This window comes from Schistocerca cancellata, chromosome 1, assembly GCF_023864275.1.
Source record: "Schistocerca cancellata isolate TAMUIC-IGC-003103 chromosome 1, iqSchCanc2.1, whole genome shotgun sequence".
Lineage (NCBI taxonomy): Eukaryota > Metazoa > Arthropoda > Insecta > Orthoptera > Acrididae > Schistocerca > Schistocerca cancellata.
Window position 1 is genome coordinate 671,611,439 of NC_064626.1, and position 27,993 is coordinate 671,639,431.

General features: G+C 40.9%; 2 protein-coding genes across 4 annotated transcripts in view; both read left to right on the plus strand.

Annotated features, from left to right (window-relative positions):
• LOC126183893 (uncharacterized) overlaps positions 1-1,341 on the plus strand; it is a 115,526-nt gene extending 114,185 nt beyond the window's left edge. For 2 of the 3 annotated variants that reach the window (XM_049926228.1, XM_049926239.1), the window contains exon 7: positions 1,150-1,341. In XM_049926228.1, coding sequence (XP_049782185.1) covers positions 1,150-1,249 — 100 coding nt within the window. In that variant the 3' untranslated portion in view covers positions 1,250-1,341. Of the gene's footprint in view, positions 1-1,146 lie in introns of all 3 variants that reach the window. The other variant, XM_049926219.1, reaches the window with a different exon arrangement.
• A 9,427-nt stretch (positions 1,342-10,768) lies between these two features.
• The window catches only part of LOC126183905 (AMP deaminase 2), a 450,522-nt gene continuing 433,297 nt past the window's right edge, over positions 10,769-27,993 (plus strand). Inside the window, exon 1 of the mRNA XM_049926251.1 lies at positions 10,769-11,028. Coding sequence (XP_049782208.1) covers positions 10,917-11,028 — 112 coding nt within the window. The 5' untranslated portion in view covers positions 10,769-10,916. The remainder of the gene's footprint in view (positions 11,029-27,993) is intronic.

Here is a 27,993-nt window from a genome sequence, read left to right on the forward strand (position 1 = left end):
GCACGAGTACCAACAAGTTGTATGTCTGCATGAAGCGCCTTCGACAAACTGTGGCAAAGAAGCAAGTGGATGACATGTTGCTGAGCACACTGTCCAGTACGACATCCTTCCTTTCAATGACTGCTTCATAGCCAGTGCCATATGGTTGCTTCCCACCAACACCAGCTTTTCTGGATTGTGCAGGTGGGAATTCCCCCTGAAATATATTCTACGTTCCCATAACCTTCTTGGCCTCAACTTATGTTAATTATTTTTCTCATCTATCCAACCCCTTCCCTGTTCCCATTCCAGCACTACACTGCCCTCATTCCACCAACGCACCCAGTCTTTTCACTTCTCTCCTTTTCGGGTACCCCCACCATCCAGCCCCACCTCTGCACTGCCCTCCGCCAAACCTCCTGTCAGCACCTAGCTTTTCTACACTCTCTCACCTCGTCCTTGCATGCTCCCCAGCAGCACTTCACTGTCCCCCACTCCTACCCTGCTATCCTTCCCCCTCCCTGCCCCAGCCTCCTCCTTACTCCCACCCAGTTGCCACACCCATCATGCCCTGCTGCTGTTGCTCACCCTTGTTGGCCGAAAGCTTTCATTGTGACAGTCTTTTTGTTGTGCCTATGTGCAACTCAGCATCTCTGCTATACTGTTTCGTTCTGATACAGCATTAATTTTGTACATATTAGCAGGTCCTGTTTACTGTAATTAATTTACCTGTTTTGACAATCTTCTGACAGATGATCAAGGCAGTGAGTATTATATTCTGTTGTTTTATGTTTTTTATGTTATGCTTTCTGATGTATTCTACACCCACAAGAATTATTTCATTTTTGGGTCTATGGAATGAAAACTGAATATAATCTAATCTAAGGAATCACCACAGCATTCACTAATAGAGCTCTAGAAAACCTGTATCAGATGGCTGAGCACAGCTCTCAGTGCTTCACCCCTTGCCAGTATGAGACTGATATTTGTAGTTTGATTCTACATTGTTGATATATACACATAATGATATTTCTATTTAGGTAGAGTATATCAAAACCATCTGTGGCCAGTGTGTTAATTTCATGTAGTACTATACTGATAAATAAAGTAATTATTTTTACTTTGATATTTTAAATTTGTGTGTGAATGCAGTTTTTTTCTGTACAACAGGTTACCTGCCAGATCATCATCGAAGCTCCCTGTGATCTCAACTGTGTTGGACTCTGATAATGAATCATTACACCTTGGCAGTGAATCAAGCATGACCTAAAAATATTGTGTCAATAACACACAGTCTGCAGAAACCAAAATACTTTAGTTGGTTTTAGTGACTAGGTCAATTGTATTACAGGGAGAGAGAGACTGGGGTAGATGGGGGGAAGGGGGGAGGGAGTAATAAGCACATTTGCATTTGTAACTCCCAACATACTAGGATGATTCAGTACAATTCTTGCAAAATAAAATAACTGTGCACTGACAGCTGATTTGTTTTAGAAACACAATGATATCTTTCTTTTATGTAATTCATAAAAATAGTGCACAATGATGTCACCAGTTGCCATGAGCAAAACCTTTTATTGTGTGTTTTCTTTCTGTGACACTTCTCTATTCTTTTCTCATTTTATTTATTTATTTATTTATTTATTTTGTCAGTCTTAACAAAGAGAAGTATTTGGAGAAATGTTGGGGTAATTGTTGTTGTCATTTTAGCAAATTAAGGAAATTTGGGGTGCCCATAAAAGTGTACCAATAATAAATTTTAATATAATCAGCTGTAAGCATTGTAGAGTGTTCACTAATAAGTCACAATTAAAGAGTAACTCAGACAGTTATAGATAAGCACATGTGCAAGTACTGCTTTGTTGTTTTCCCATGTACATTACCACATACGCAAACTTCCTGAGCATAAAGCATTTTGTGTTCTGCAGTTTGCTAAGAGTGAGTATGTAATTTTAGTTCAAAGTGCATTTCATTTAAAGTTAAATTGTGGTCTCTCATATGTCAAAAACATCCACCGATGTTGTAGTCAATTAAAATGGCAGGATGGGCATGTAAAAGGAAAAGTGATGAGACCACTTCTCATGTAAGTAGGAAGGTAAATAGCAACAGTGTTCATATCTGGGGGTCAGAACATCCTCATTAACCTGTAAAAAATCAAAGAGACTCCCCGAAACTAAACATTTTCTGCACTTTGTCCTGACGTCACGTCAATTAATAAATTTCTCTTCTTCAGAAACGCTTTCCTTGCCATTGCCAGCCTACATTTTATATTCTCTCTACTTCAACCATCATCAGTTATTTTGCTGCCCAAATAGCAAAACTCAACTACTACTTTAAGTGTCTCATTTCCTAATCCAATTTCCTCAGCATCACCTGATTTAATTCGACTACATTCAAATATCCTCGTTTGGCTGTTGTTGTTGATCATCTTGTATTCTCCTTTCAAGACACAGTCCATTCCATTCTACTGCTCTTCCAAGTCCTTTGCTCTTCCAAGTCCTATGCTTCTCTGATAGAATTACAATGTCGTTGGCAAATCTCAAGGTTTTTATTTCTTCTCCCTGGATTTTAATTCCTACTCTAAATTTTTCTTTTGTTTCCTTTACTTCTTGCTCAATATACAGATTGAATAACATCGGGGATAGGCTACAACTACTACTGAAAGGGCTACTGCCCATCTTCAGGAACCACACCTTTGTCTGGCCTCTCAACAGATACTTCTCCATTGTGGTTGCACCTACATCCATACAATATTTATTGTCAACGGATGGATAAATAAAATATGGTACAGCTATCTGTGTCACTGAGGTATGCAAGGCTCTCCACCAATGGCAAGGTCCATGATTCCTGGGGGGGATTCTCATATACCTCTTATGTGCCATCCTGTATTTTACTCCACCAGAGGCCCATACATTAATAGTAACAGTATTTGTGAATGGGTCTCTTCAGTAAGATATTGTTTCCAAAATTAACCCATACGAAACAAACTGCCTTTCTCGACATCAGTAGATGTTCAGATCCAGTTTTAAATGATTGTTCCTATTCCTTTTTGCTGCAGATATGTAGTTCCTTAACATTGATGTGAGTGATGTAAAACAAGAATCAGAAGAGGAAATCAAAGAAATTATTGATACATATAAATTAATACTGAGATGAGTAATAAGCTTCAGCTACAAATCCAGCTCTTTACAAAACTGGAACTTTTGTTCTTATAACATTTAGCATTAAAAATTCAAAGTTCATTTGCAATAATTTGAACTTTTATCCACATTAATTATAACTACTTCCAAGAACCAAAATATGTAATGAAATAATTATTAAGGAGTTCAACGAAATATTTATGAATAGGAAGACACCAAAGCACTACTTACTTGTTGTTTTGTATTTATTACAAATTTTGAATTCTATCCGTAGTATGTACAAACTTCCTGATTCTCTTGCCCCACTGCCCTTCTTTACCCCCTTTTTAAAACCAACAACTTTTGTGAAATTAAAAGTGATGAAGGTGCAGTTGCTTCTTTCATTTGGTAGTGTGTAATTGCTGTAATTAGTTTTTGTAATGAATAATTTCATTGTTATCGATGTTGAAAGTAATTGTGCTACTAATGACTATGCTGTTAGAATGACCCTAAATCAGACTAATTTTGCAAGTCTGTGGACAAATAAAAATTCTGACAATAACTTATGTTTCAAAATATGCAGCAGAACCTCACATTTAAAGAATACAGTAAATTATTTAGATATAGTGGCTGTTTTTCTGTGTACATTACATGTAAAACAGCTTGTAAATAGTTCCTCCCCACCCAATAGAATGCTGGCATGGCCCACTTTTGTAACTAGTCATTATGTTCTCTTTTATTTTTCAAAGAAGATGACTTGTATTGAATGATAGAGAACAAAGCATTTTTCCCACATTCATCTGTGAATGTACTACAAAATCCAACAAAACTCAGTATGTCTGTGAAAACACATGTAATGTAAAGTGTTTTTTCAAGTTTAATGACTATTAAGATAATTATATGTTTGTTGACTGAATGAAGAAGAGTATTAGAAATCTGTTGTAAATGATAAGTTTATGTAGTTATGCTTAACTTAATTTTATCCACAAAATATTCACTGTATTTTTATAGAGTTAGAGTATTTTCGAAATAAATATTAGCAAAATTATTTAAGTGAAATATTATTTATTTTATGTTCTAAAAGCTGATTATTTTTATAAATGTCTTACTGTAACCTTTAAGTGGCATCTTAATAAACTTTCATTTGAAAGTTAACTATTTGAAATTTATGCTCAGTTTGGTTTTTGTGCTATATCCTTTTAAGAAAACCTTTCATGTATCATATGTGAATCACAGAAATGTGAGTCAGTGGTGCTGTCTGGTTAACACAAATAATAGGTCTTTGTCTTATTTAGTTTGTCTTAAGCTAATTTTACTGTGTTGGAATGCTAGATTGAGCCTAGATTTATGAGATACATCTAGGCTATAACTCAGTAATGCCTACTGTGACTTCTTTTGCACTGCACATACTACATTATATCGATCATCCATTCAGTGTGTTTCATTTAGTGTAACAGAATGGGAAAAACAACACTGCATAGTAAGTACAGACTCTGATAAAGTAGATATTCAAGATAAACCACTGCATTGTGATCAGATCCACATGTATCTTACAGCATCAAAAGAAATCAGATACATATTAATGGACATTAATATGGAGTGTATTCACTCTTTGCCTTCATGACAGCTTGAATTTTGCTGAGAATACTTTACTGAGGTGTCTGAATTTCTGTGGAGGATTGGCAGCTCATTCTTTCATAAGAGCTGAAACCAGGGAATGTACCGACATTGGACATTAAGCCTGGAGTGAAGTCTACATTCTAACTTATCCAAAAGCTGTTCCATTGAGTTCAGGTCTCAACTCAGGGCCATCCACTCCATTTCAAGAATGTTATTGCCAGCTATTGTCTGACAGATGCTGCTTTATGACAGGGTCCATTGCCATTGTCATGTCTGAACTGTTCCTCTACTGTACACAGTACTCAACGCTGTAAAATGTGTTCATATCTTTCTGTATTTAGTGTTTTGTTAAGTGTAACAACAAGGGGACCACATCCTAACCACGAAAAACACGCCCCCCCTCCCCTCCCACTATAACATTACGTCCTCTGTACTTCACTGTTTGCACTACACAATGGCAGTTAGCATTTTCCGAGCATTTGCTACACCCAAACCCTTCCATCAGATCGCCACAGGGTATAATGTGATTCATCACTTGTTTCTAGATCCACTTGTAATGATTTTCCATTGATGATTATAATTGATTTATATACTTTTCTTGTCTGCGGAGTAGCACTGGTCCCAAAATATACATTTATGCTGCAAGGATTTCTACTGATAAATTATGAACAGCCAGTTTGGGTGGAACTCACAATTTATTCACGTTTATCAACTTTTCCTCTTACAAACACTTCAGAATACACATTTGCTGCCAATACTGTTCGCCATAAATTAACTATATAAAATCGTGCTTGCTACCTAGTTGTTTAAAACTTAGCTTAGCTTGATCATAGTCAGAGAATAATAATTATTGATATGCTTGAAGATCAGAGTCTACTTGCAGTGAATGTTACTGTTTGTCATGCTTCTGACAATGATTTCCTAATCAAGGTAGATCATCAGTAAAACTTGTTGATTATTTTTTTGTATTGCTGCTAACAAGGGTTTTCAGATCTAGATAGATCATTTGTAGCAATGATTGACAATATATATTTTTAATTTTGTTCTGTATTCTCAACAAATATCAGTTATTTTCCTGATGTTTTTTGATAACAAGCTAAAGAGATTTTCTCCAGGACACAGAAAGTCAGTCAGACCCCAAGACAAGGAAGCAAAATCAAAAAATAATTTAATTTTTATCTATATTTTTAGTGTAAGTCCTAATTAGTTTAAAATGGAAAAGAAAAGTATAAGCTTCAATTCACCATCAACAGTGAGGTCATTAGAGACAGAACACATTGGGGAAGGAAATCAGCCATGTTCTTTTGCAATGAGTCTTCTGGGTGATTCAGGGAAACCACAGAAGATTCAAATTTGAATTGCCATATGGGTTATTGTTGGTCCTCTTGAATACGAATCCAATGTTTCATCACTGCACCATTTCATCCAGTCATTCAAAACTGTTTTTGTTTTTTTACTATCACAGATAACATTAAAAGGTAAGTTTGCTGGAATACGGATGCAAGAATGACAAGATCTTTGAAAAGCCCTCTCCAAATACACAGTTGTCTGCTTTAACAGTTTCCTTGTGTTTTCTGTCAATTCATTAACTTCTTTTTTTTTACATAAGCTAATCGAAAGACAAATGGCTCCGTTTATCAGATTTTGGACTTCGATATCACTCAGTGCATCTTGAGACAAGAGTACTAATTAATTTTGTGTACTTTCATTCCCAATTTTCTTGTGCAACTAACTTCTGGGGTATTGTAGATAAGAAAAATACTTATACATCACAAATTTTAGAAAAATGGGAGGAAGATAGGGATTTAACCCCCTGTTAACAATGAGGACATTAGAGAACACATTCGGTAAGAAGTGAGCAAAAGAATATTGTATGAAGGAGAAAACTGCCCATTTAGTATAGACCTCTTCAAAGACCTTAGGATTCTCTCACTCACATTCCAGTATAGTGGCATCTTACAGGAGTTTGCGGCTAATAATAAAATCAGTTTCAGGCAAACTGCAATTTACACAACTAAAATACATGTCAAAAAATGATTTTCTATAGGCTTAACGACCTTGGGTAGGATTCAAAGTGGGGTTCTAAATCTCGTGCACTAGTCTTTTAGTAAGCACCAGTACAGAAGAGGGGAAAAAATGGGAGGGAGGCCTCTGGGGACTCAAAAGGAGATTCAAAAATGTGCCTGTATGCAAAAAATTCACACTATGTAAACAATTATTCTCACATACATAGCTAGGTTGGAGTAGTTAATCTGGGACACCCAAGGACAAGGCAGATCTTGGGATACAAATGAAAGAAAAGCAAAAGAATTAAAATGGAAAGGAAGAGTGAAAAATGTAACATCAAATATATCTCAGTTTATGTTAAAAATGTCCATAACTAGTTGGTGGCATATAGCTGTGTTCTTGAAAAAGTACTTTGAATGTGAGTGAAATGGATTGTGGTCAATTGAACTGAGTTAATAGCTCACCGAAAATTGACAGCTATATGGTGAACTTTAGCAATGCTCCAGCTTCGTGTTTTTATCTCTACTCACTGTATATAACATCAACAAAACTTCTGTAAATATATTTTTCACTGTGTGTATAATATTTCTAGATTCACTATCATTTGTTGAGAATACAAATACACTTGGTCACATTGTTTTGCTATTCCTGCTACTGATGTATTCTCTATTCATGTGGAGCAGTTCTGTAACTATTTGGGGGGAGGTGCCTGGAACAGAATCATTACACCATTGTAGAATTGCTAACAAGCCACAAGCCTAGGCATTATGTTGAGTAACAAAAGGAATAAGAAAGTGTTCCCATGGGGAACAGTTTACGAATTATTCATTTTTGCTTTCGGGGGGAAGGGGGGGGGGGGGGGGGGTCAGGAATTACCAACCACTAATGCACAGTTCACAATCTAACAATGAAAAATTAAAACTAATACGTGAGGAAATGGAGACATTATGAAAATATTCATGAGGAGAATAGGTATGATAGTCTTAAATGATTGGAATGCCATTATAGAATATAGAAGGAAGATAGAATTATTGGAGAAGGTGGACTGAAAAAAAGTCAAAAGAAAGGCATCGGGTTTTCTACAACTAATTTCAGCTTGTGCCAAACGTCATTGCCAAAAATCATGAGAAGACAGAACAAATTTCAAATGGATTTCATCACACTTCAAAACCAAATACTAAATTTTATTTGTTTGTTTAGTGTTCCATAGCTCCAGGTAGTTAGTGAATTGCAAGGATATGGAATGTGTCAAATTGTACAGAGGTCAAATATAGCTCACATATATGAAGATATATTATACACAGGAGATAATGTAAATAAGGAATCAACTAAAGAACATGTATGCAATTACAGTAAAAATGCTTCTCACTGTGGAAGGACGAATAATATACATACAGTAAGCAAAGATATGCTAAGTATTAATCAATAAATACATGAATATGAAAACCAAATTTTCACAGGTGTATGATAGTGCCCAAAATAATGTGTGTGTGGTAAAAGTTCAAACTTAATGTGTACTTAAGACAGCAAAAAAGGTGAAAAATATGATACAGACATTGTAGTTTACACTGTTTTCAAGCAGTGCATCACAGTCATTTTAAATATAGAATTCCTGACATAAAATTAATTAAAACTAGTTCTGAAACAATTGTAAGTTTGACAGTGATTAGAAATTCATCAACTATATAAAAAAGATTTCTCTATGAGGTATTCTTTGAGAGTTAGTTTGAATTTGGGAAACTGTTTATGAAAACATTTAGTATATGGTGCGAGTACATTATACAGCTTAATGCTAGAGTAATAAAGTCTCTTATGAACCAGATTAAGAGTTTTTTAATTCAATCGACAGACTGTTTTAGGTTCTTGTGTTGTTGTCTTACTTGCTGTTGGCTTTCAAGAGAGAGAATTTATTACAGACGAAACTCAGCAAGGAAAAAATATACTGTGAGATGGTTATGAAAGTACTCCCAATCTTTTAATTTAGGTACCTGCAAGATGCCAGTGATGGAGGCTACTCATTATTCTCCTGAGAAGTTGCCTCTCCCAAAATCTATTGTATGACATTAAAGACTGAAAGTAGCCAAAATACGAAGCCTTCATGATATTTGCCTAAGGCACTGAAGCAATAACCTTCAGTTGACAGTTTCTGAGCTAAGTCAAAAAGATGAAGCAAGTGACCAGTTACATTTGTTGCTTTTACAAACATCCAGGAATTTTGTAGCCTCAACTTTCTGTTTATTTCTTTGTGATGTATGGAACCTCATATAATGAGTGGGTTTTATATGTACTGAGTGAACGACCATTTTGAGAAAACCAGTTTAAAATTTCAGTGAAAAATTTTACTTCCAGTTTGTTCAAGATCGTTATTTGACAGTTAATCAATGAGAATTGTAGTATCCGAACAAAATGGCAGAGCATTGATGAAAAAAGAAGTAGCAATGGACCTAAAACAGAGCCTTGTGGCCCACTATAAATTACACTGGCCCACTCAGATGAGTCAGGTTTTCCAGATGAGCCATTCAGCATTACAGTCTGCTTTGATTTCTTTAGATATGACTTAAGCCATGAACTGACAGTACCACCTAAACCATAATGTTATGTCTTTTTCAAAACAGTTTAATAGTTTACACAATCAAAGGCATTCAATACATCGCAAAAGAAACCTACTGAAGAACTTTTTTAGTTAATGGCTTCCAAAATTTGACTGTTCAGTAGTAAGAGGTGTACTTATCACCTCAACGTATTGTCAGTCTACCAAAATTTATTTACATTCATCATATTCTTTAGATCCTGTCAAGGAGACCCTTCAGAGATATGGAATGAGTCAATGTATACAGCATGATACATAAGTGCATAATCTATCCATTCAAAAACAGTGTCATTACTCTACACTGGTCAAGTGACTAATCAATATTTTGCCTGTAGGTATCGGCAACAGTATTAAGGATATCTATAGGGTTTTACTGCGAACAGCTTTCTGTAGAAGAGATGTTGCTTCATCCACAGATTCCATAAAGCCTTCCTTCTCAATTGGTGTCAAAAAATACTTTTTCAAGATTTCTGCAACCATTTCAGTTTTCTTTACAATATTTCTAACTTCTTTATTTCTATGTATGTCACATTACCTGGGTTTTTTTCCTGCCAAATTTCCTCTTTATCACATTCCACGTGGTTTTAGTTTTGTTTCTGAATCCTCAATTTCAGATTTTATGTATGTAGTCTTATATTCATTTATTACATTCTCCAGGGTGCTACAGTGAAGTTTGTATGAGTGATGTTCTTTGCGTCATTACAATTTTTCAAAGAACTATCTTTGGTCTGCAGAGTGTGTTTATTCCTTCAATGGGTCTTTTTTTTCAGTACCTGCTGAGCATACTGCTGAAAATAAGAACAACAACAAAGGAGAATGAAAGCGATGTCGTAGTATGAAATTCGAAGGAATAAAGAGAGATAAGAGTGGGTTTTTTAATTATTTTTCGATAGGCACACGGCAACTACAGTTTGCACCAAGTCTCGGTGTAATTTCTGTAACTTCTTTATCAGCAATCTGTGCCATATCATGGAAATAGTAGCAGCCGTGCAGGGCTCTGAATTTTTTCTTTGTGTTACGTGGATAAGAAAATTTCGTAGCCACGCAACGCGCTCGTAAACATTACACAGTTTTTTAGGTACTCTGAAATTCTTCTGCATATTGTACTGAAAAGTAATATGTCGCTACTCAACTACTTGTTTTCTGCGCTGGGGTGACATGTGACTAGGCTTCGTCAACTCCATTTTCCAATCACGTCTTTGATCCAATACATTTTTCATTAACAACGAACCTGGCAGGCAATTAATATTCCTTCGCTGTAGGTCAGCTTCTGCACCGAAAATGTGCGAAATTAGTCGAAGGCTGGGTATTCTGCCGGTGGTGGGGATCGTGCCAGAAGGAGAGTGGAGTATTTTGGTTACTTGGGTGGATGACATTTTCCGGAATCCCAGGAATCGGAAGCAGCAGGGCGCCTCCAGCGTCGTGGAGCCAGTACGGGTCGAAGCGCGGAGCAGTTCAAACGCCCAGTCGATTCAGCTCGCCACGACGAGCAAATCGCAGGCGCGAGCGCACATTGCTCGCGGCGGATAGGCGGTGGGTGTGTCGCTACGCCGGTTGTGCTGTCAGCTGTGGCTGCTCCGCTGACAAAGACGCTTTAAAAAATGGAGGACGCGGGAGTGACTTGTGGCGAGGGTCCCCGCGACTATCAGCTGCCGTTTGACGTTGACGGCGACGGCGACAGCTGTGCGAGCCAGCCCCTCGGCGATAGAAACGGTGAGTTTTCCAGTCATGCCGCCTCCTAACCTAAGCCTGTCGGAAGCGTATCGATCAATGCAGCTCCGTGAAGTCTAAACGCACTCTTGTTGACAATTTTGTGACAGCACTACGCGGGAGAAAACATGTGCACTTTGCTGTGGGTGTAAATTACTGATAATACAACGTACTAACGGACGTTAATTATTTCAGTATACGTGTTAGTTTCTGCCATCACTTCTGTACCTACTCCCTGACAACTTTTCGTGCCTATCATTGTCAATATTGAAAATATTACACGAATAATTTTAAAATATTTTAGGTTAAAGTCGTGTTATGTACGTTCATTCGAAAACTGTAAAAAAAATCTCCGTCTTTATACGAATGAACAGGTGTAGTCCTTTTATTAATGAACATATGAATAAAACTCGTGGTTTCCGTAAAATGATTATAGTATTAACACGTTAGCGGAAAAGAACTTAGCTCAACTTAATATTACAGTACCACATATAGAATAAAACAAGCAACAAGAGCCTTCTGTATTCGTATCACTAACAGGAATGCCATTAATTTTCAAACTAACAGTACTTTTTTATGTAATATGTGTATTGTTTAAATTGCCATAAAACTCATATGATTACAAGACTGGCAGAGTGGAACTACTGATGGCTTAGCAGTAATTTACCGGCGGCTATTTACAAGCTGTTTGTGAAAGTTAGACATTATGCATGCACATGCAATGAAAAGAAGCTTGCGGATAATAGAGTTTTTGACAATACAAAAATGTGCGCAGGATTCTATTCAAGTCGCAAGTTCGCAAGTTTTTTTTTCCATTGATACTGTAGGCAAACTGTCGACGTTAACACATCCCTGACTGTACGCTTGCGTTGACAGGTTTCCGCTGTCTGTGTTGTTGACACGTGCTATCCGGTATGGGTTACTTGTTTATTCAGAAACGGTCCTCAGTTTTTCGTTGCCAAGAACACGACAGTGTTATCTCACGTGGCCTCATGCCTAAATTCTGTAAGCTACTGTACGTCAGTTTTATCACACGACAAAATATCAAAAATATTTCATAATGTGCACTGTAAGCAAGGAATGGTTACATCCATCCTGAAGTTCTCACGTCGTTTATAATTGCAAATTCGTCTCGATTGTCTGCTGTGGACCTGTTAAGCACATTGACACAGAATGTCACACTATATCTCACCTATGATATTGCTTCAAATGAATAACAAAACATATGGCAAATCTTCATTGGGCAGACAGCATCCTAACTTTAATACCTTAGGCGTACATAGGCCTTCATGACTCTGAAACCGCACGAAAGCTCTGATGGCGTAGATGGAGGCGACAATTTAGTTCTGAACTACGCTTCTTTTGTACAGTTCATCAAAGATGCCATCTAGTTATATCCAAGGATAATATTGGCCACCCACACGGGTATGACATTGCCGGAGCACACAGGTACCGTAATCTGCATTCGCGTGTAATACTAAAGAAACAAAAAATTCAGTTACTGGCCGTCCCAGAAGTGCTCCAAGTTTGCCGAGCCCGTATTAGCCGTAATGTGGATATGAACGAAAGCCTATATTTAGGAGTGGAGAATGTAATGACTTGATTTGTATTCTAAGCGTGTGGAACCTATGAAGATGAAGTTAATGGGCGTAAACTGTAGCACGGTGTAAGTTTTTATTCATTTACGTGTTTACTTATTTAATTATAGTTATTCACCTATAATTTAAACGCTGGCTATGTTCATTCAAACTCAAGATTGTTACTCTCAACTGTCTTTTATTTTCTTATCATCGACCTCTAATGACACAAAAACACTATAAAATCGAACAAAATTCTGCTTCCTATCACGATAACTTCATCTGCTATTAATGAAGACGACACCTACTGTCTGATAACAATATACCACTACTATTGTCCTACTACATGCTTTCCTTGGGTCTGCCAGTAGTTGGCACTGTAACTAATTGAAATAGATTGTGAACAGTAACGAAACAAGAGTATTTTTTGTCTGCCACATTCCACAATGCACTCAGTAGCTTGCCTGCCAGTTCCGTGGGCGCTGCGATGGAATTTGCCTACTGCGTTGTCTGCCGGCTCCCTGGTATATAGCAACGTTTCGAAGGATAATCGTTGTTGCCGGCGAGGAGCGCAGTCACGTCCGCCCCGTTCTTGGGTGGCGAAACACTGTCTACAACTGCTCTTCCACCCTACTGGTTACAATCGCCGTACATGCAGCCAGTTGCTGTACGCATGCCACAACTGTTGACCTCAGCTGTCTTCCTTGCGTTGCTTCTCGATCTTCCGTCGCGACCACCCTTAGTACAGCGGACGACGGTCGAGTGATAAGTGACGCGCTCATGATGATCTTTCTTTAGCCAATACATTGCCGTTCTTTCCGTATCTGGAGATCTAGTGGACATGTTCCAGTTATTAACTGCAACGCCTCAACTTACCCAGCACCAAAAGCTCCCGTCAATCAAAGAAGTATTCCTCGTTGGACCCTGTGAAGTTCTCACGCCGGTGTTACAAACAAGAGGTCTATTCGCCCAAGCACTCCCACAATATATTGTAGATACCCCATGATCGCTGTTATGTGTTATGATTCTTTCTTATTGTTTCCATTGGTAATTTGTAATCGAATCTGGCTAGACATAATAAAATTATTCATTATGTTCCTACCTCTCTTTCTCGTTTCTTTATAATATATGCACTATAATTCTGTCACTCGTCCAAAAAGACACCAAGGTATGCGGTGATGGACTTCCTCTTTAAGGCGCATGATCGATCCCCTTGAAAAGTTTCCTTTTAATAAGATGTACGTGGTCTTTTTCACCGCAACAGACAATTTAACCCCTAGGGATCACTGATGGAATTCTTGACGTATTTCTACACTCTTACTCCAGGTTACTTCTGGCGCTTTCCGTCACAAGGATCATCGTGTCCTCGGCATTAGCCACTGCTATTAGGACCGCTTCGGTGTCTTGCAGCCTTCCGAATACCGGATCGAGTACCAAATCCCGCAACACACAGCTGCTTATGGATCCCTGTGGGCAGCCTTTAGAAATTTCTTTTTTAAGGGTCTCTCCTGAGTACGGTGCAATTGCTTGTCTGTTTTGGCAATAGTTCTTAAAAAATTGTATAACGCTTGTGGGCAGTAAGTCATTCAGGCAGTTAAAAAGTACTGATAGCCGTTAAGTGATCAAATGGCCCGGCTACAACACATTCACGGAAAGCGTTTTTTGCAACCCTTGTGTCCTCATTTACAGAGTCTTCTATTGATTTCCCACTTCTGAACCCATATTGTTTGGAGTTCTTCCAGGAAGTCTTTTCTCCTCTAGGCTACCACACAGCGGCTTCTCCAGCACTTTGCCTAGGCAAATTGATTTGTAGGTTTTTGGAGCCAGGGGGTAATTGCTTCATCCTTTTTTGACATAATTACGTTTGCTTTCTTCCAAATATCCGGATTCTTCTCCACAATAAACGTGCTGTATAGAGTTGGCACAAATATAAACTAATTAAGTATGAAGGATATGTAGAACTTCAGCAGGGATGCCCTCAGGATCTGGTGATTTACTGCTTTTCTGGTTTAGCACGTATGTCCTCACCTCCTCTTTTGAAAATCGAAAAGCTATTCCGTCTCCACCTTATGCTTATCTACTTTTGTTCCGCAGTTCTAGGGGTTCATCAAATCCGTCCTCCTCAATGCCTTCTGGAAAGTGTGTGTCCATCAGTAACAGTGCATATTGCTGGCAGTTTTCTATCATGCTGCCATCTGCTCGTTGAGAATTGATAACATTGTCAGAGATATAATATCTCACACAGGCGATTTTATACGGCGTACCCAATGGGTCAAGATGTAGATTCTGTGCCACGAATCGGCTCCAGCTCTCCGCGCTTGCCTGTCGCAGGCGGTATTTAAATTGTTGCTTAACGTTCCTGTATCTGCCCAATCTGCGACGTTTTTCTTCCGCAGTGTGGCCTTTCTGGTAGAATCTTCTTGCCCTTCCGAGTCCCGTTCTAGCTTCCGAAATCCCTCGTTCCGTGGTACTTGTGCACTCCAGCCCGTTGATCTTATGTCTGGTATTGGACCTTTAGGGCCTCTTGTGTTACAATGACCAGTCCGTGAGGTCCGGAAAGCGGAAAATTCTCCTCAGATGGTTCCATTCTGCTTTCCTTACGTTGTATCGCGTCTTTAAAGTGTTTAATGCTTTACCTCTTCAGTTCATTTCTACAGCAGACAACAGTGAAGATTATAACAGTGTGGTCACTCGTGATGAGATCTCTTTCAAGTTTCCAGGTTCTGGTCATCTTGACTGCAGGTTCGTTAATTACTGGGACGTCTGTATTCCACTTCCACAAGCAATTACATTACGGCTTCCTTGTAGTACTACGCCTCTTTCATCCTGCACTGAACTAAACCATAAAAGTGACTACGCCTTTTCGTACGTGGTCTAGATTAGTGGCTTCCTTTGGTCAAGGTGACTGAAGTCTTTAAATTGCTCAATGTACCTATCTGTGGTATCGATGAACCGTAAATCCATTAAGACAAAAATCAAACCGCCCGTGTCTATCAAAATCGCCACACACGTCAGGAGTTCATTACAGCAGTCTGTTTTTTTTAGCTGAGGTGTTTTTATTAAAAATGACAGTGGCTCTCATCCGTTTTTGACCGTGTGCGACGAGCTGATCTGAGACTAGCATTCCAGGGATATTTTCACCTTCATTGTACGGGCCTTGTAAACACAGATTGTCGAACTTTATGTCCTCAGTTATTTTGCGAATTTCATGCATGACGTCATGATTTCTGATAAAATTTAGCCGGGCAGTTTTTAAACACCTTGTGTCCATGCAAGGGTAATATATTACGTGAAAGTTGTAATCACCGCCGTTGCCGAAGGTCGAATGGTGTTCTATGATGCGATGTAACCAACTGCTTGTACAGCTCCTCAGTATCATAAGTTATATTTCTTCTGTGAAAAACTATAAGTAGTAAGTGCTCCAAAAGCTGAGGGTACGCAGCTAGGTCTTTCAACCCCAGTTGAATATAAGTCACGGTATAAGGTGGAGGAAACGTTATAGATTTTCCTTTTGGTGTTTGGTTCTTGTATACATTCTCGGCACTGTTAGCTGATTCGATGCCGCCTCTAGTCTGGCAAAGCTGATCGCGTCTTTAAATCCTTCGTAGATTTGTTGTCGGTTTATATTTTGTCCGTGGTATGTTTTCCTCCTGTTACTTAGTAGGTTGACATCCGTTCTTTTAGTGCACCTTTTCCCTCAGTTAAAGTTGTACAGTGCTTTCTATCTTTTCTCGATGTTCATGCTAGTAATTCTTTATTGTGCTGACACACTGGACATCTTTTCTGTTGAACATGGTATTTCGTTTTAGGGTAGCTCTCACAGTAGAAGTAGCGCAATGCAGGAACTTCCAGAGCGCTTGGAGCAAAATCGTTTACATACGCTACACTGGTATTAATGCTCAAGACTACCTCAAGCGATCAAGATTACTCTCGAACGTCTATGTGAAATATACTGTTAGGGCGGACAAAAGTGCATTAACGTGGGCAAATATTGAGGATAAGGCATGAAGTATTACTAAAGAAGCATTTTCCTCTTACACTGAGGTGGAATTAAACCTTAATGGAGAAGTTAAGAAATGATGACATAAAACAAAAATGGAAGTAGACTCAACATTGGTACAGTGGATAGAAAGGAACTAGAATAATAGATCATAAGAGATGCACATATGGTGACAGAATACCTCAAAAATATAACAGATAGACATCTAAGGAGGACTGGAATTCCAGGATTTTTCAGGACCTGCAAGAATGATAGCTGACAAAAGATACTTGGATAGGTAATGAGGGATTGAGATAAGGCTGTGGTGGACAGCATAGGATGCGGGACAAATCTTCCACTCCGCCTGGTGTTGGAACTGAAGACAGCAGACAGGATGCAGAAATATTAAATACTGTATTTAAAAATTTACAGGTGAGGATATTAACGAACAAGTGTTTGGCCTCCACCCAGGCCCACAAATGATATTCACTGAGGCAACAAAAGTTGTGGGATACCTCCTAATATCGTATCGGACCCCCTTTTTTTCGAGCGTAGTGCAGCAGCTCGATGTGACAGATTCAACAAGTCGTTAGAAGTGCCCCCGCAGAAATATTGAGCCATGCTGTCTCCATAGCCGTCCATAATTGCGAAAGTGTTGCCGGTAAAGGATTTCGTACATGAACTGACCCCGCTATATGTCCCATAAATGCTCGATGGGATTCATATCCGGCAATCGGGGTGGCCAAATCATTCGCTCGAGTTGTCCAGAATGTTATTCAAACCAGTCGCGAACAATTGCAGCCTGGTGACATGACATCATTGCTTAGAAAACGTGGAGTACATTAATAGCTGCAAATGGTCTCCGAACACAACCATATCCAGCGAATGATCGGTTCAGTTGGGCCAGAGGACCTAGCCCATTCCATTTAAACACAGCCCACACCATTATTGAGCCACCACCGGCTTGCACAGTGCCTTGTTGATGACTTGGGTCTATGGCTTCGTGGTGTCTGCGTAACAACTCACTCATCTGACCAGGCCACAGGGTCCAACTGATATGGTCACGAGCCCAGAAGACTGCACACGATGTCGTGCTGTAAGCCAAAGGCACTCGCGTTAGTCGGGTTCTGTCATAGCCTATTAAGGCTACATTTCGCCGCACTGTCCTAACGGATACGTTCCCACATTCTGCGGTTGTGTCATGCAGTGTTGCTTGTCTGTTAGCACCGACAACTCTACTCAAACACCGCTGCTCTCGGTCTTTAAGTGAAGGCCGTTGGCCACTGCGTTGTCCATGGTAGGAGGTAATGCCTGAAATTTGGAACCGATATGGTAAACTCATTCAAACTCGTGATAGCTGAGTGACTGGAATTGTAGCATGAGTGTGTTCAGAACAAGTAGAGACGTAATATTTGAATTTAAAATAGAATAAATGAACTGTGTCGTACAAAAGAGTTCACATATTAAAACTCATTATTATTTGAATATTCTGGAAGGGAATGAATTATAGAAAAGTGTAGGCTCACCTGGTCAAAACTTTAGTTATCGGCGCACATACCTTGGGAGTGAGTTCGCCCTCTAAAACTGGCTTCTTATAAATCTCCGATGCCTGTTTTCCCAATTAAACAACTACAGCAAGTAGTAATCAACCATAAATCAATAAATAGTACTGGGGTTGGGTGGAGGGGAGTATAGCCTTCTTAAAGCAAACAGTGCTTTTGGCCCCGACGGAATTCTGCTTCGATTTTACATTAAATACGCTGCAGTGTAATTTCTTCTTTAACTCATACTGAGGATAAACTGTTGAGTGGCAAGTAGTACTGCGTGGCAGGAAGGGAGCGCAGGTCCCTGCTGTTTACAAAATCGATAAAACATCGGTCGCATAGAATTGCAGGCCAATGTTGCTGAACTGTTGGAGGAACCGAGAGCTTATTCAAACGTCAGACATTATGAAGTTCTCAGAGGAAAACAAGCTTATCTTAAAGAAATCAGAAAGATTTTGTGAAAGACCGCTCGTGTGGAACACGTCTTGCAAACAATAGATACAGGTGACCAGGCAGTTGGTTCCCCCAGATTTCCGGAAGACGTTCGACACTACTACACCGACTCCTAAGATACCATTGTAGAAGTTCTTCGCTGTTATGTGACTGGCTTGAGGATTATTTGAGGAATAGACAGCAGTACGCTATACTGAATGGCGAATGTTCTACAGGAATAGTGGTGAACATAATGAGCACGTCAGATCGTGTAGGTAATTATTTAGAGGCAGTACTAAGAAGCGATATAATAAACACTTATCTTAACTGAGTGGAGATGTTCTTATGTGGGTTGTCTGCAACCACTATCTGCAGTTCTGGGAGTTTACATAACCTGACAAATAAAACCAGGCCTCATCTGACATGAAGTAAAGCAAGGAATCCAAGTAACTGTTACCAATTGATGGCTAGTTACAATAATGGACTGTTTTTTCCCGATCCTCAAATTTCAACTCTTTCAATATACACGATAGGCTTTTAATTTCACATTTTTAGTACGATGTAGGAGACACAACGAACTGCTGCGATAACATTACTGACTTGCGGGGACTTCTCGTCATGTTAATGCGAATTCTGGCCTCGCTGTCGGCCGCCTATTCCTCTGCACATTGTGAACAGATCCTAGAGCCCTCCATTTCTTGTACACATCTTGAATAGCGCTGGTCGTGGGGAGTTTCTACCAGGACAATTGGCTTGAAGCATTTTCCTTACAAGCCTTGATGAAGACCGTCTTTATGTAACATTCCACAATATCAGTTCGCTTTTTAATGCAAACTGCCTCATCTCTGAAACAATAACACGAGCTTCTCACAACAACTGACGCACGAACACACAGATGCTTTCCGATTATATGCAGTGCAGACATTTTTCGAAACAGTGTTGCCACTGAAGCGCCAACGAAACTGGTATAGACATGCGTATTCAAAGAGCTACGTAATCAGGCAGAATACGGTGCTGCGGTCGGCAACGCCTATATAAGACAACAAGTGTTTGATGCAGTTGTTAAATCTTGATAACCTGTCATTGTAGCAGCAGTAACCGATCTGAGTGAGTTTGAACGTGGTGTTATAGTTGGCACACAAAGCGATGGGACACAGCATCTCCGAGGTAGCGATGAAGTGGGGATTTTCCCATACGACCATTTCACGAGTGTACCGTCAATATCATGAATCCGGCAAAACATCAAATCTCCGACATCGCTGCGGCCGTAAAATGATCATGCAAGAACGGGACCGAAGACGACTGAAGGGAACCGGGCAACGTGACAGAAGTGCAACCCTTCCGCAAATTGCTGCATATAACAATGCCGGGCCATCAACAAGTGTCAGCGCGCGAACCATTCAACGAACAATCATCGATATGGGCTTTCGGAGAAGAAGGCCCTCTCGTGTACCCTTGAATACTGCACGACACAAAGCTTTACGCCTTGCCTGGGCCCGTCAACACCGACATGGGATTGTTGATGACCGGAAACATGTTACCTGGTCAGACGAGTCTCGTTTCAAATTGTATCGAGCGGATGGACATGTACGGGTATGGAGACAGCCTCATGAATCCATGGACCCTGCATATCATCAAGGGACTGTTCAAGGTGGTGGAGGCTCTGTAATGGTGTGGGGGTCTGCAGTTGGAGTAATATGGGACCCCTATTACGTCTAGATACGACTGAGAGATGACACGTACTTAAGCATCCTGTCTGATCACTTGCATCCTTTCTTGTCTACTGTGCATTCCGACGGACTTGGGCAGTTCCAGCAGGATAATGCGACATCCCAAACGTCCAGAATTGCGACAGAGTGGCTCCAGAAACACTCTTCTGAATTTAAACACTTTCGCTGCCCACCAAACTCCCTAGACATAAACATTAATGAGCATATCCGGGATGCCTTGCAATGTGCTGTTCAGAAGAGATCTCCGCCCACTCGTACTCTTACGGATTTATGGACAGCCCTGCAGGATTCATGGTATCAGTTCCCTCCAGCAGTACAGTACCTCAGACATTATTCAAGTTTATACCACGTCGTGTATGCGGAACTTCTGCGTGTTCGCGGGGACGCTATGCGATGTTAAGCAGGTGTACCAGTTTCTTTGGCTCTTCATTGTATTATTTTGTAGGAGATATGATCATCATTGTGACACACAGTCTCAAAATAAAGGCTTTTCAGTTAAGGTTCGCGAGCTTCCAAAGTCTTACCGAACGTGAAAAAACAAAGTAGTCCGTCCGTTTGCGTCGTAGATAGCCATGTTACTTTGTTTCGTAGTGGACGATAGCCGTATGGCTGTCATAGCTTATGATGATCACTGACGACACCGGTCTGGCTTCTTATTTCCTTGTCACGCCATTAAGTGTGCAGAAGCATGAGCGTGCACACGTTTTTAGTACATACTTGGGTAAACAAACCGTTCAGTGTGTTCGGAAAAGTTATAAGGAAAGAAAAAGATTTCGTGGATCCTGCAGCTGCTGAATATCATTAGAAGAAGAAGTTCCTATCCCTTTCCTATCCCGAAGAAATGAAACATCTGGGGGTAACATAGTGTAAAGTGGGGGCAAAAGGTTGAGTATAAGTGGTGTTACCGTAGTGCTAATATTTTGTCAAGTTGAAGTGCACATTCGTTCCTTTGGGCAGACACTCGACCCCACGTGGGCAGCTGCTCTGTGGAGGTCACTGTCTGCTGTGCCGAAAATAATCGGCCTCGTCACGTCCTCGTATCGCACTTTCAGAGGCAGAAATCCCCGTGAGTAGCGCCAAAACGTACCGCACGTTCTTTGTGAAGCGTCGCCTGCCCGTTTTCTAGAAATAGTCTGCGCTCGGCCGTCCAACAGCATCCCGCGTCTGTGGTTGCCAGTTGGCTCTACTAGTGTTCATTCACACCAGAACGCGTATTTCATCAACCATCGATGTCAGTAGGTTCAACTGTCGCCATTGCCTGAACGTTAAACGGTGCCCAGAATAAGATTAAGCGATACGGTATTAGTAACAACCGCAGGTTTTGGGCACACTCACGAATCTTTTCATGTAAAAATAAGAAAAAACAGTACATTCTCAATTATGTTCTACCATAAAACAAAAAAGGTTGGAAAGCAGTCTCTAGATCGAGCCCGAGGGACGGTCGCTTGTAGCAGCACTTAAGAGTGATAGAAGCGCTGCCGTCGAATACTTCGCTGTCAAAAATAAAATTTATACCCCAATACACTTTGGAAAAAATATTAATGAACGGTAACGCCCGCGAAAAGTCGAACATTAACTCTCTCCATCATATACCTTTGTTCGTCGGATCACTTTCACTGGCCATAGTATTGGAAATTGCTTTTGAAACTTCCCAGATCATCTTTTAGAATGAGCAAAGCGTATTATTTTCCCGAACCTGGTTATGGCCTAATGCTCACAACGATAAAAGAAATAAAATTCAGTTTCTACAGATTGTGTAAATCTTCCATTCCACGTAGCATCCTCAAATGAAGCGACTAACTAGTGTTGGCTCTGAGCACTATGGGACTTAACTTCTGAGGTCATCAGTCCCCTAGAACTTAGAACTGCTTAAACCTAACTAACGACATCGCACACATCGATGCCCGAGGCAGGATTCGAACCTGCAATCGTAGCAGTCGCGCAGTTCCAGACTGTAGCGCCTAGAACCTTTCGGCCACTCAGGCCGGCCGAGGAACTAGGGAAAAACAATTCTGGTACAATGTGTATAGTCTGCAATCGTGGCGTGTGGAGTGAAGCTGTGAATGTAGGTACCGTTCAGGAACGATGTTGTGGGAACAATGGCGCAGCGTTTGGCATAGACCGGTCGGAGAACAGTTGCAGCGTTGTGGTTTTTGACTGAGCATTCATGAAGCAGGATTGTTCCCCATCACTTTCGGTGTCTGAAGAGTCCGTGTCACAACGCGACGCAACCGTCAAAAGGGCGATACCGGGTTGTACATGCTACTAGGGACGTGTCTAATTCAACTGAAATAAGTATAGCTTCTCATTACAGACGTTTGTCGGAGGAGATCTAATTTATACGTAGTGACATAAGCAAAATTTTCTGACGTTGAAACTCCTATTATTTATCGATAATAAAAGTTTTCGCCCTGTTCTCATTGGCGAACGTAAGCGATAAAAGTGAGTGTTGATGTTTATGGGACTTATTATTGAATGTTTAGGTGGCGGTCTACTGCAAGACTCATGACCATCTGCACTCCTTTATTTGACGCAGTCTGTGATCTTCACAGAGGAGCAGGTGTGGTAACTGCGATTTAATCGAACCACTTGTCGTCCTGAAAGCATCAGCCTTCAACTGACATCACTGACGAAAGAACGTCTAGTTTGAACTAAGTCGTAAGAAACGCCTCAAAAGGCTTCTAGTACACTACTGCCATTAAAATTGCTACACCAAGAAGAAATGCAGATGATAAACGGGTATTCATTGGACAAATATATTATACTAAAACTGACATGTGATTAAATTTTCACGCAATTTGGATGCATAGATCCTGAGAAATCAGTACCCAGAACAACCACCTCTGGCGGTAATAACGGCCTTGATACGCCTGGGCATTGAGTCAAACAGAACTTGGATGGCGTGTACAGGTACAGCTCTCCATACAGCTTCAACGCGATATCACAGTTCATCAAGAGTAGTAACTGGGGTGTTGTGACGAGCCAGTTGCTCGGCCACCACTGACCCGACGTTCTCAATTGGTGAGAGATCTGGAGAATGTGCTGGCCAGGACAGCAGTCGAACATTTTCTGTATCCATAAAGGCCCGTACAGGACCTGCAACATGCGGTCGTGCATTATCCTGCTGAAATGTAGGGTTTCGCAGGGATCGAATGAAGGGCAGAGCCACGGGTCGTAACACATCTGAAATGTAACGTCCACTGTTCAAAGTGCCGTCAATGCAAACAAGAGGTGACCCAGACGTGTAACCAATAGCACCCCATACCATCACGCCGGGTGATACGCCAGTATGGCGATGACGAATACGCGCTTCCAACGTGCGTTCACCGCAATGTAGCCAAACAGGGATGCGACCATCATGATGCTGTAAACAGAACCTGTATACATCCGAAACAATGACTTTTTGCCATTCGTACACCCAGGTTCCTCGTTGAGTTCACCATCGCAGGCGCTCCTGTCTGTGATGCAGCGTCAAGGGTAACCGCAGCCATGGTCTCCGAGCTGATAGTCCGTGCTGCTGCAAAAGTCTTCGAACTGTTCGTGCAGATGGATGTAGTCTTGCAAACGTCCCCATCTGTTGACTCAGGGATCGAGACGTGGCTGCACGATCCGTTACAGCCATGCGGATAAGATACCTGTCATCTCGACTGCTAGTGATACGAGGCCGTTGGGATCCAGCACGGCGTTCCGTATTACCCTCCTGAACCCACCGATTTTATATTTTGCTGACAGTCATTGGATATTTGACCAACGCGAGCAGCAATGTCGCGATACGATAAACCGCAATCGCGATGGGCTACAATCCGACCTTTATCAAAGTCGTAAACGTGATGGTACGCATTTCTCCTCCTTACACGAGGCATCACAACAACGTTTCACCAGGCAACGGTGGGCAACTGCTGTTTGTGCATGAGAAATCGGTTGGAAACTTTCCTCATGTCAGCACGTTGTAGGTGTCGCCACCGGCGCCAACCTTGTGTGACTGCCCTGAAAAGCTTATCATTTGCATATCACAGCATCTTCTTCCTGTCGGTTAAATTTCACGTCTGTAGCACGTCATCTTCGTGGTGTAGCAATTTTTATGGCCAGTAGTGTACTTATAACAGCTTCTGTGCAGGTAATAATCTCACGGATAATTAACGTCTAAAAATAAATCAGTCCCCTTCTCCACACCCTCTATAAGTAAAATTAATCCTCTGTTTATGTGAGGAATAAATGACACCGAGGAAATATGAATATAACACTCGTATTGTACAAAACCTCAACAACAAAATCAAAACACAATTAAATAAAATGATTACAAGCAAAGAACACAAAACCTCTCAAACAACACATTTGCAGTACACACACAAACACAAAAAATCAAGTCATGTAATGACCAACATAAAGAAGTGGCACACTTTAACACACAAATACAAATGAAAGCACACAATAGCAAGTATACTGGTGAAACAAGGTTTAAACATTGCTAACAGAACAGAACAGTCGCACTCACAAACACCAACAGACAAGCCAGTCGCATACCAAGGAGCTGCTCTATACCAGTTAGAAAGTCAAGAAAGGAAATATTGTATCTGGGAATAACTTAGACGCAAAGGACACATAAGAAGATGGAAATATCTTTCATATACACACATCAAAAAAGTTTTGCATCACCCCAGTTCCCAGAACTCTTGAAGATAGATATTTTATCACAGACAGTCCGTTTGATTGTTCAGAGATGTCACTAAACCCACCCAAAGACGTAGACAACCATGCATGAGCAGCATCTATTAGACGGTGGGGGTCCGACATCTGATCAGTTCCAGCCATTCCACAAGGAAGGAGGTACATGGCTCGTGTTGTCTGTAGTTAAACCATGCCTAGACAGTCAATACCGCGGTTTGATCGCGAGCGCATGTTACTTTGTGCCAGAAATGGCTCTGAACAAGGGAAGTGTCCAGGCGCCTCGGAGTGGACCAAAGCGATATTGTGTGACACGGAGGAGATACAGAGAGACAGGAACTGTCGATAACATGCCTCGCTCAGGCCGCCCAACGGCTACTACTGCAGCGGATGACCGCTACCTACGGATTATGGCTCGGATGAACCCTGACAGCAACGCCACCTTGTTGAATAATGTTTTTCGTGCAGCAACAGGATGTCGTGTTAAGACTCAAACTGTGCTCAATAGGCTGCATGATGCACAATTTCACTTCATGGCGAGGTCCAGCTTTGCAAACCACGGTACCATGAAGAGTTGTCCAGATGGGCCCAACATCATGCCGAATAGATCGCACAGGATTGGCATCACGTTCTCTTCACCGATGAGTGTCGCATATGCCTTCAACCAGACAACCATCGGAGACGTGTTTGGAGGCAACCCGGTCAGGCTGAACGCCTATAGACACCCTGTCCAGCGAGTGCAGCAGGGCGGAGGTTCCCTGCTGTTTTGGGTGGCATTATGTGGGGCCGACGTACGCCGCTGGTGGTCATGGAAGGCGCTGTAACGGCTGTACGGTACGTGAATGCCATCCTCCGACTGGTAGTGCAACCATATCGGCAGCATATTGGCGACGCATTCGTCTTCATGGGCAACAGTTCGCGTCCCCATCGTGCACATCTTGTGGATGACTTCCTTCAAGATAACATCACTCCATTAGAGTGGCCATTATGTTCTTCAGACATGAACCCTATCGAACATGCCTGGGATAGATTGAAAAGGGCTGTTTATGGACGACGCGACCCACCAACCACTTTGAGGGATACGCCGAATCACCGTTGAGGAGTGGGACAATCTGGACCAACAGTGCTTGATGAACTTGTGAATAGCATGCCACGACGAATACAGGAATGCATCAACGCAAGAGGACGTGCTACTGGGTATTAGAGGTATCAGTGTGTACAGCAGTCTGGTCCACCACCTCTGAAGGTTTCGCTGTATGGTGGTACAACTTGCAATGTATGGTTTTCATGAGCAATAAAAAGGGTGGAAATGATGTTTATGTTGATCTCTATGCAATTTTCTGTACGGGTTCCGGAACCGAGGTGATGCAAAACATTTTCTGATGTATGTACAAAGAGCTCTTGCAGTGAAGACAAAGCGTAATAACTGACCAAATCAATATAAGCAACCACTCGCTGATCATGTTACCCACTAAAAAAAAAAAAAAAAATAGATGTAGAAGATGACCAGACTAAATGGCAATCACACACAGAATAACTTACTCACACGCACATAGCAAACAAGCAAATATCAAGCTACATATAGAATCACAATCGGGACTCCGGTAGTGCGGATACATTACACAGGTACCACCTACGTCATCAGTTCAGTCTATCATCTCACTGTCGAAGTCCAGAGATAACGTTGAAGACCTTAAATACGATGGCTGGACAATATAAACGCAGATTTAAGGTAAAGAAGCTTAAATTCTCAGGAAGCATTAGACCGTAAGAAATGGCAGCATTGACCCAAAAAGCAAAGGCCGCTTCAACGGGAAGGCGCTAATAATAACAATAATAATAATAATAATAATAAACAGACACCATAACAGAAACAAAAGACCAATGACAAACACACAGCGTCAGTTGGCAACATACACAGTGAGAATCAGAAATGTACATATAACACGCAGAAAACCTGTCTTGTGGAATATCCAGACCACCACCTAAATACGACTCCAGGACAACACACATGGAATGGATTAATAACTTAAAAAATAGCAAGTAACACCAAATGGTAATCTAATTTCACGAAACTTGTGCTGAAAACATTGTTTCTCTCCTAAAATACAAGATAAAAATGCAATGTATGTCTGTAACTAGTAAATATCGCAGTTACCAAATACATAAAACAAACATTTATTCCAAGCACCGGAGATCTTTCACAAATAAAAGAAGCGAAACGCATATGGTACAAAACAAATTGCCTTTCATGTAGTTGCAAAACTCGTTCGTATCAATGAAGATCGTGCAACTAAGGTATGACGGAAGACGTATAAAATGATGCACATATTTTTTTCTTTTCTTTTGCATGGAATGAATCTTCGGCAAAGTCATTGTATGTGGCGCTCTGAAGTTCTAATATATTCTATGATTACAATCTTCGTTGCTTTATTTTCCAGTCAGATAAAGATGAGTGGTGTACGTGGAATTCGTCCATTGATGACCATAGATATGTACCAGAGATGTACAAATTCTCCGTCGAAGTGCCTGCCCGCCCCTATCTCCTCCTCAGCCATTAAAGCAGCTCATCCTACCGCAACGGAGACACAAAAGTGCATGTGTACTGACGCTCAGTGGTTAAAGCAGGCCAACATGTGTGTTTCCGCAAGCTTGCCATGCTTCACGGAACGCGTTCAGCCTGCTGCGCCTTTCAACGGGTTGCGCTGCCAATCCGTCATGACTACATAATAGCCAGGTACGAGGTCTGTTCAAAAAATTCCGTAACTTTGCCCACAAAAATTTTCTACGCTTAGCTTTTACTTCTTGTGCATCATTTCCTTCGAATTACTCTCCTCCATAATTGATACACCGCTCTCAACGCAGTTTCAACTTCCGGAACCAGGCATGGGACACCTCTTGCCGGATCGCGCGAAGCGCTATCTACGACTTTTCTTGTATCTCGTCTATTGTGGCAAATCTGCGTCCTTTCAGTGGGTTTTCAGCTTTAAAAATAAAGATAGATCCGCAGGGGCCCAGTCTGGAGAGTAAGGAGGATGAGG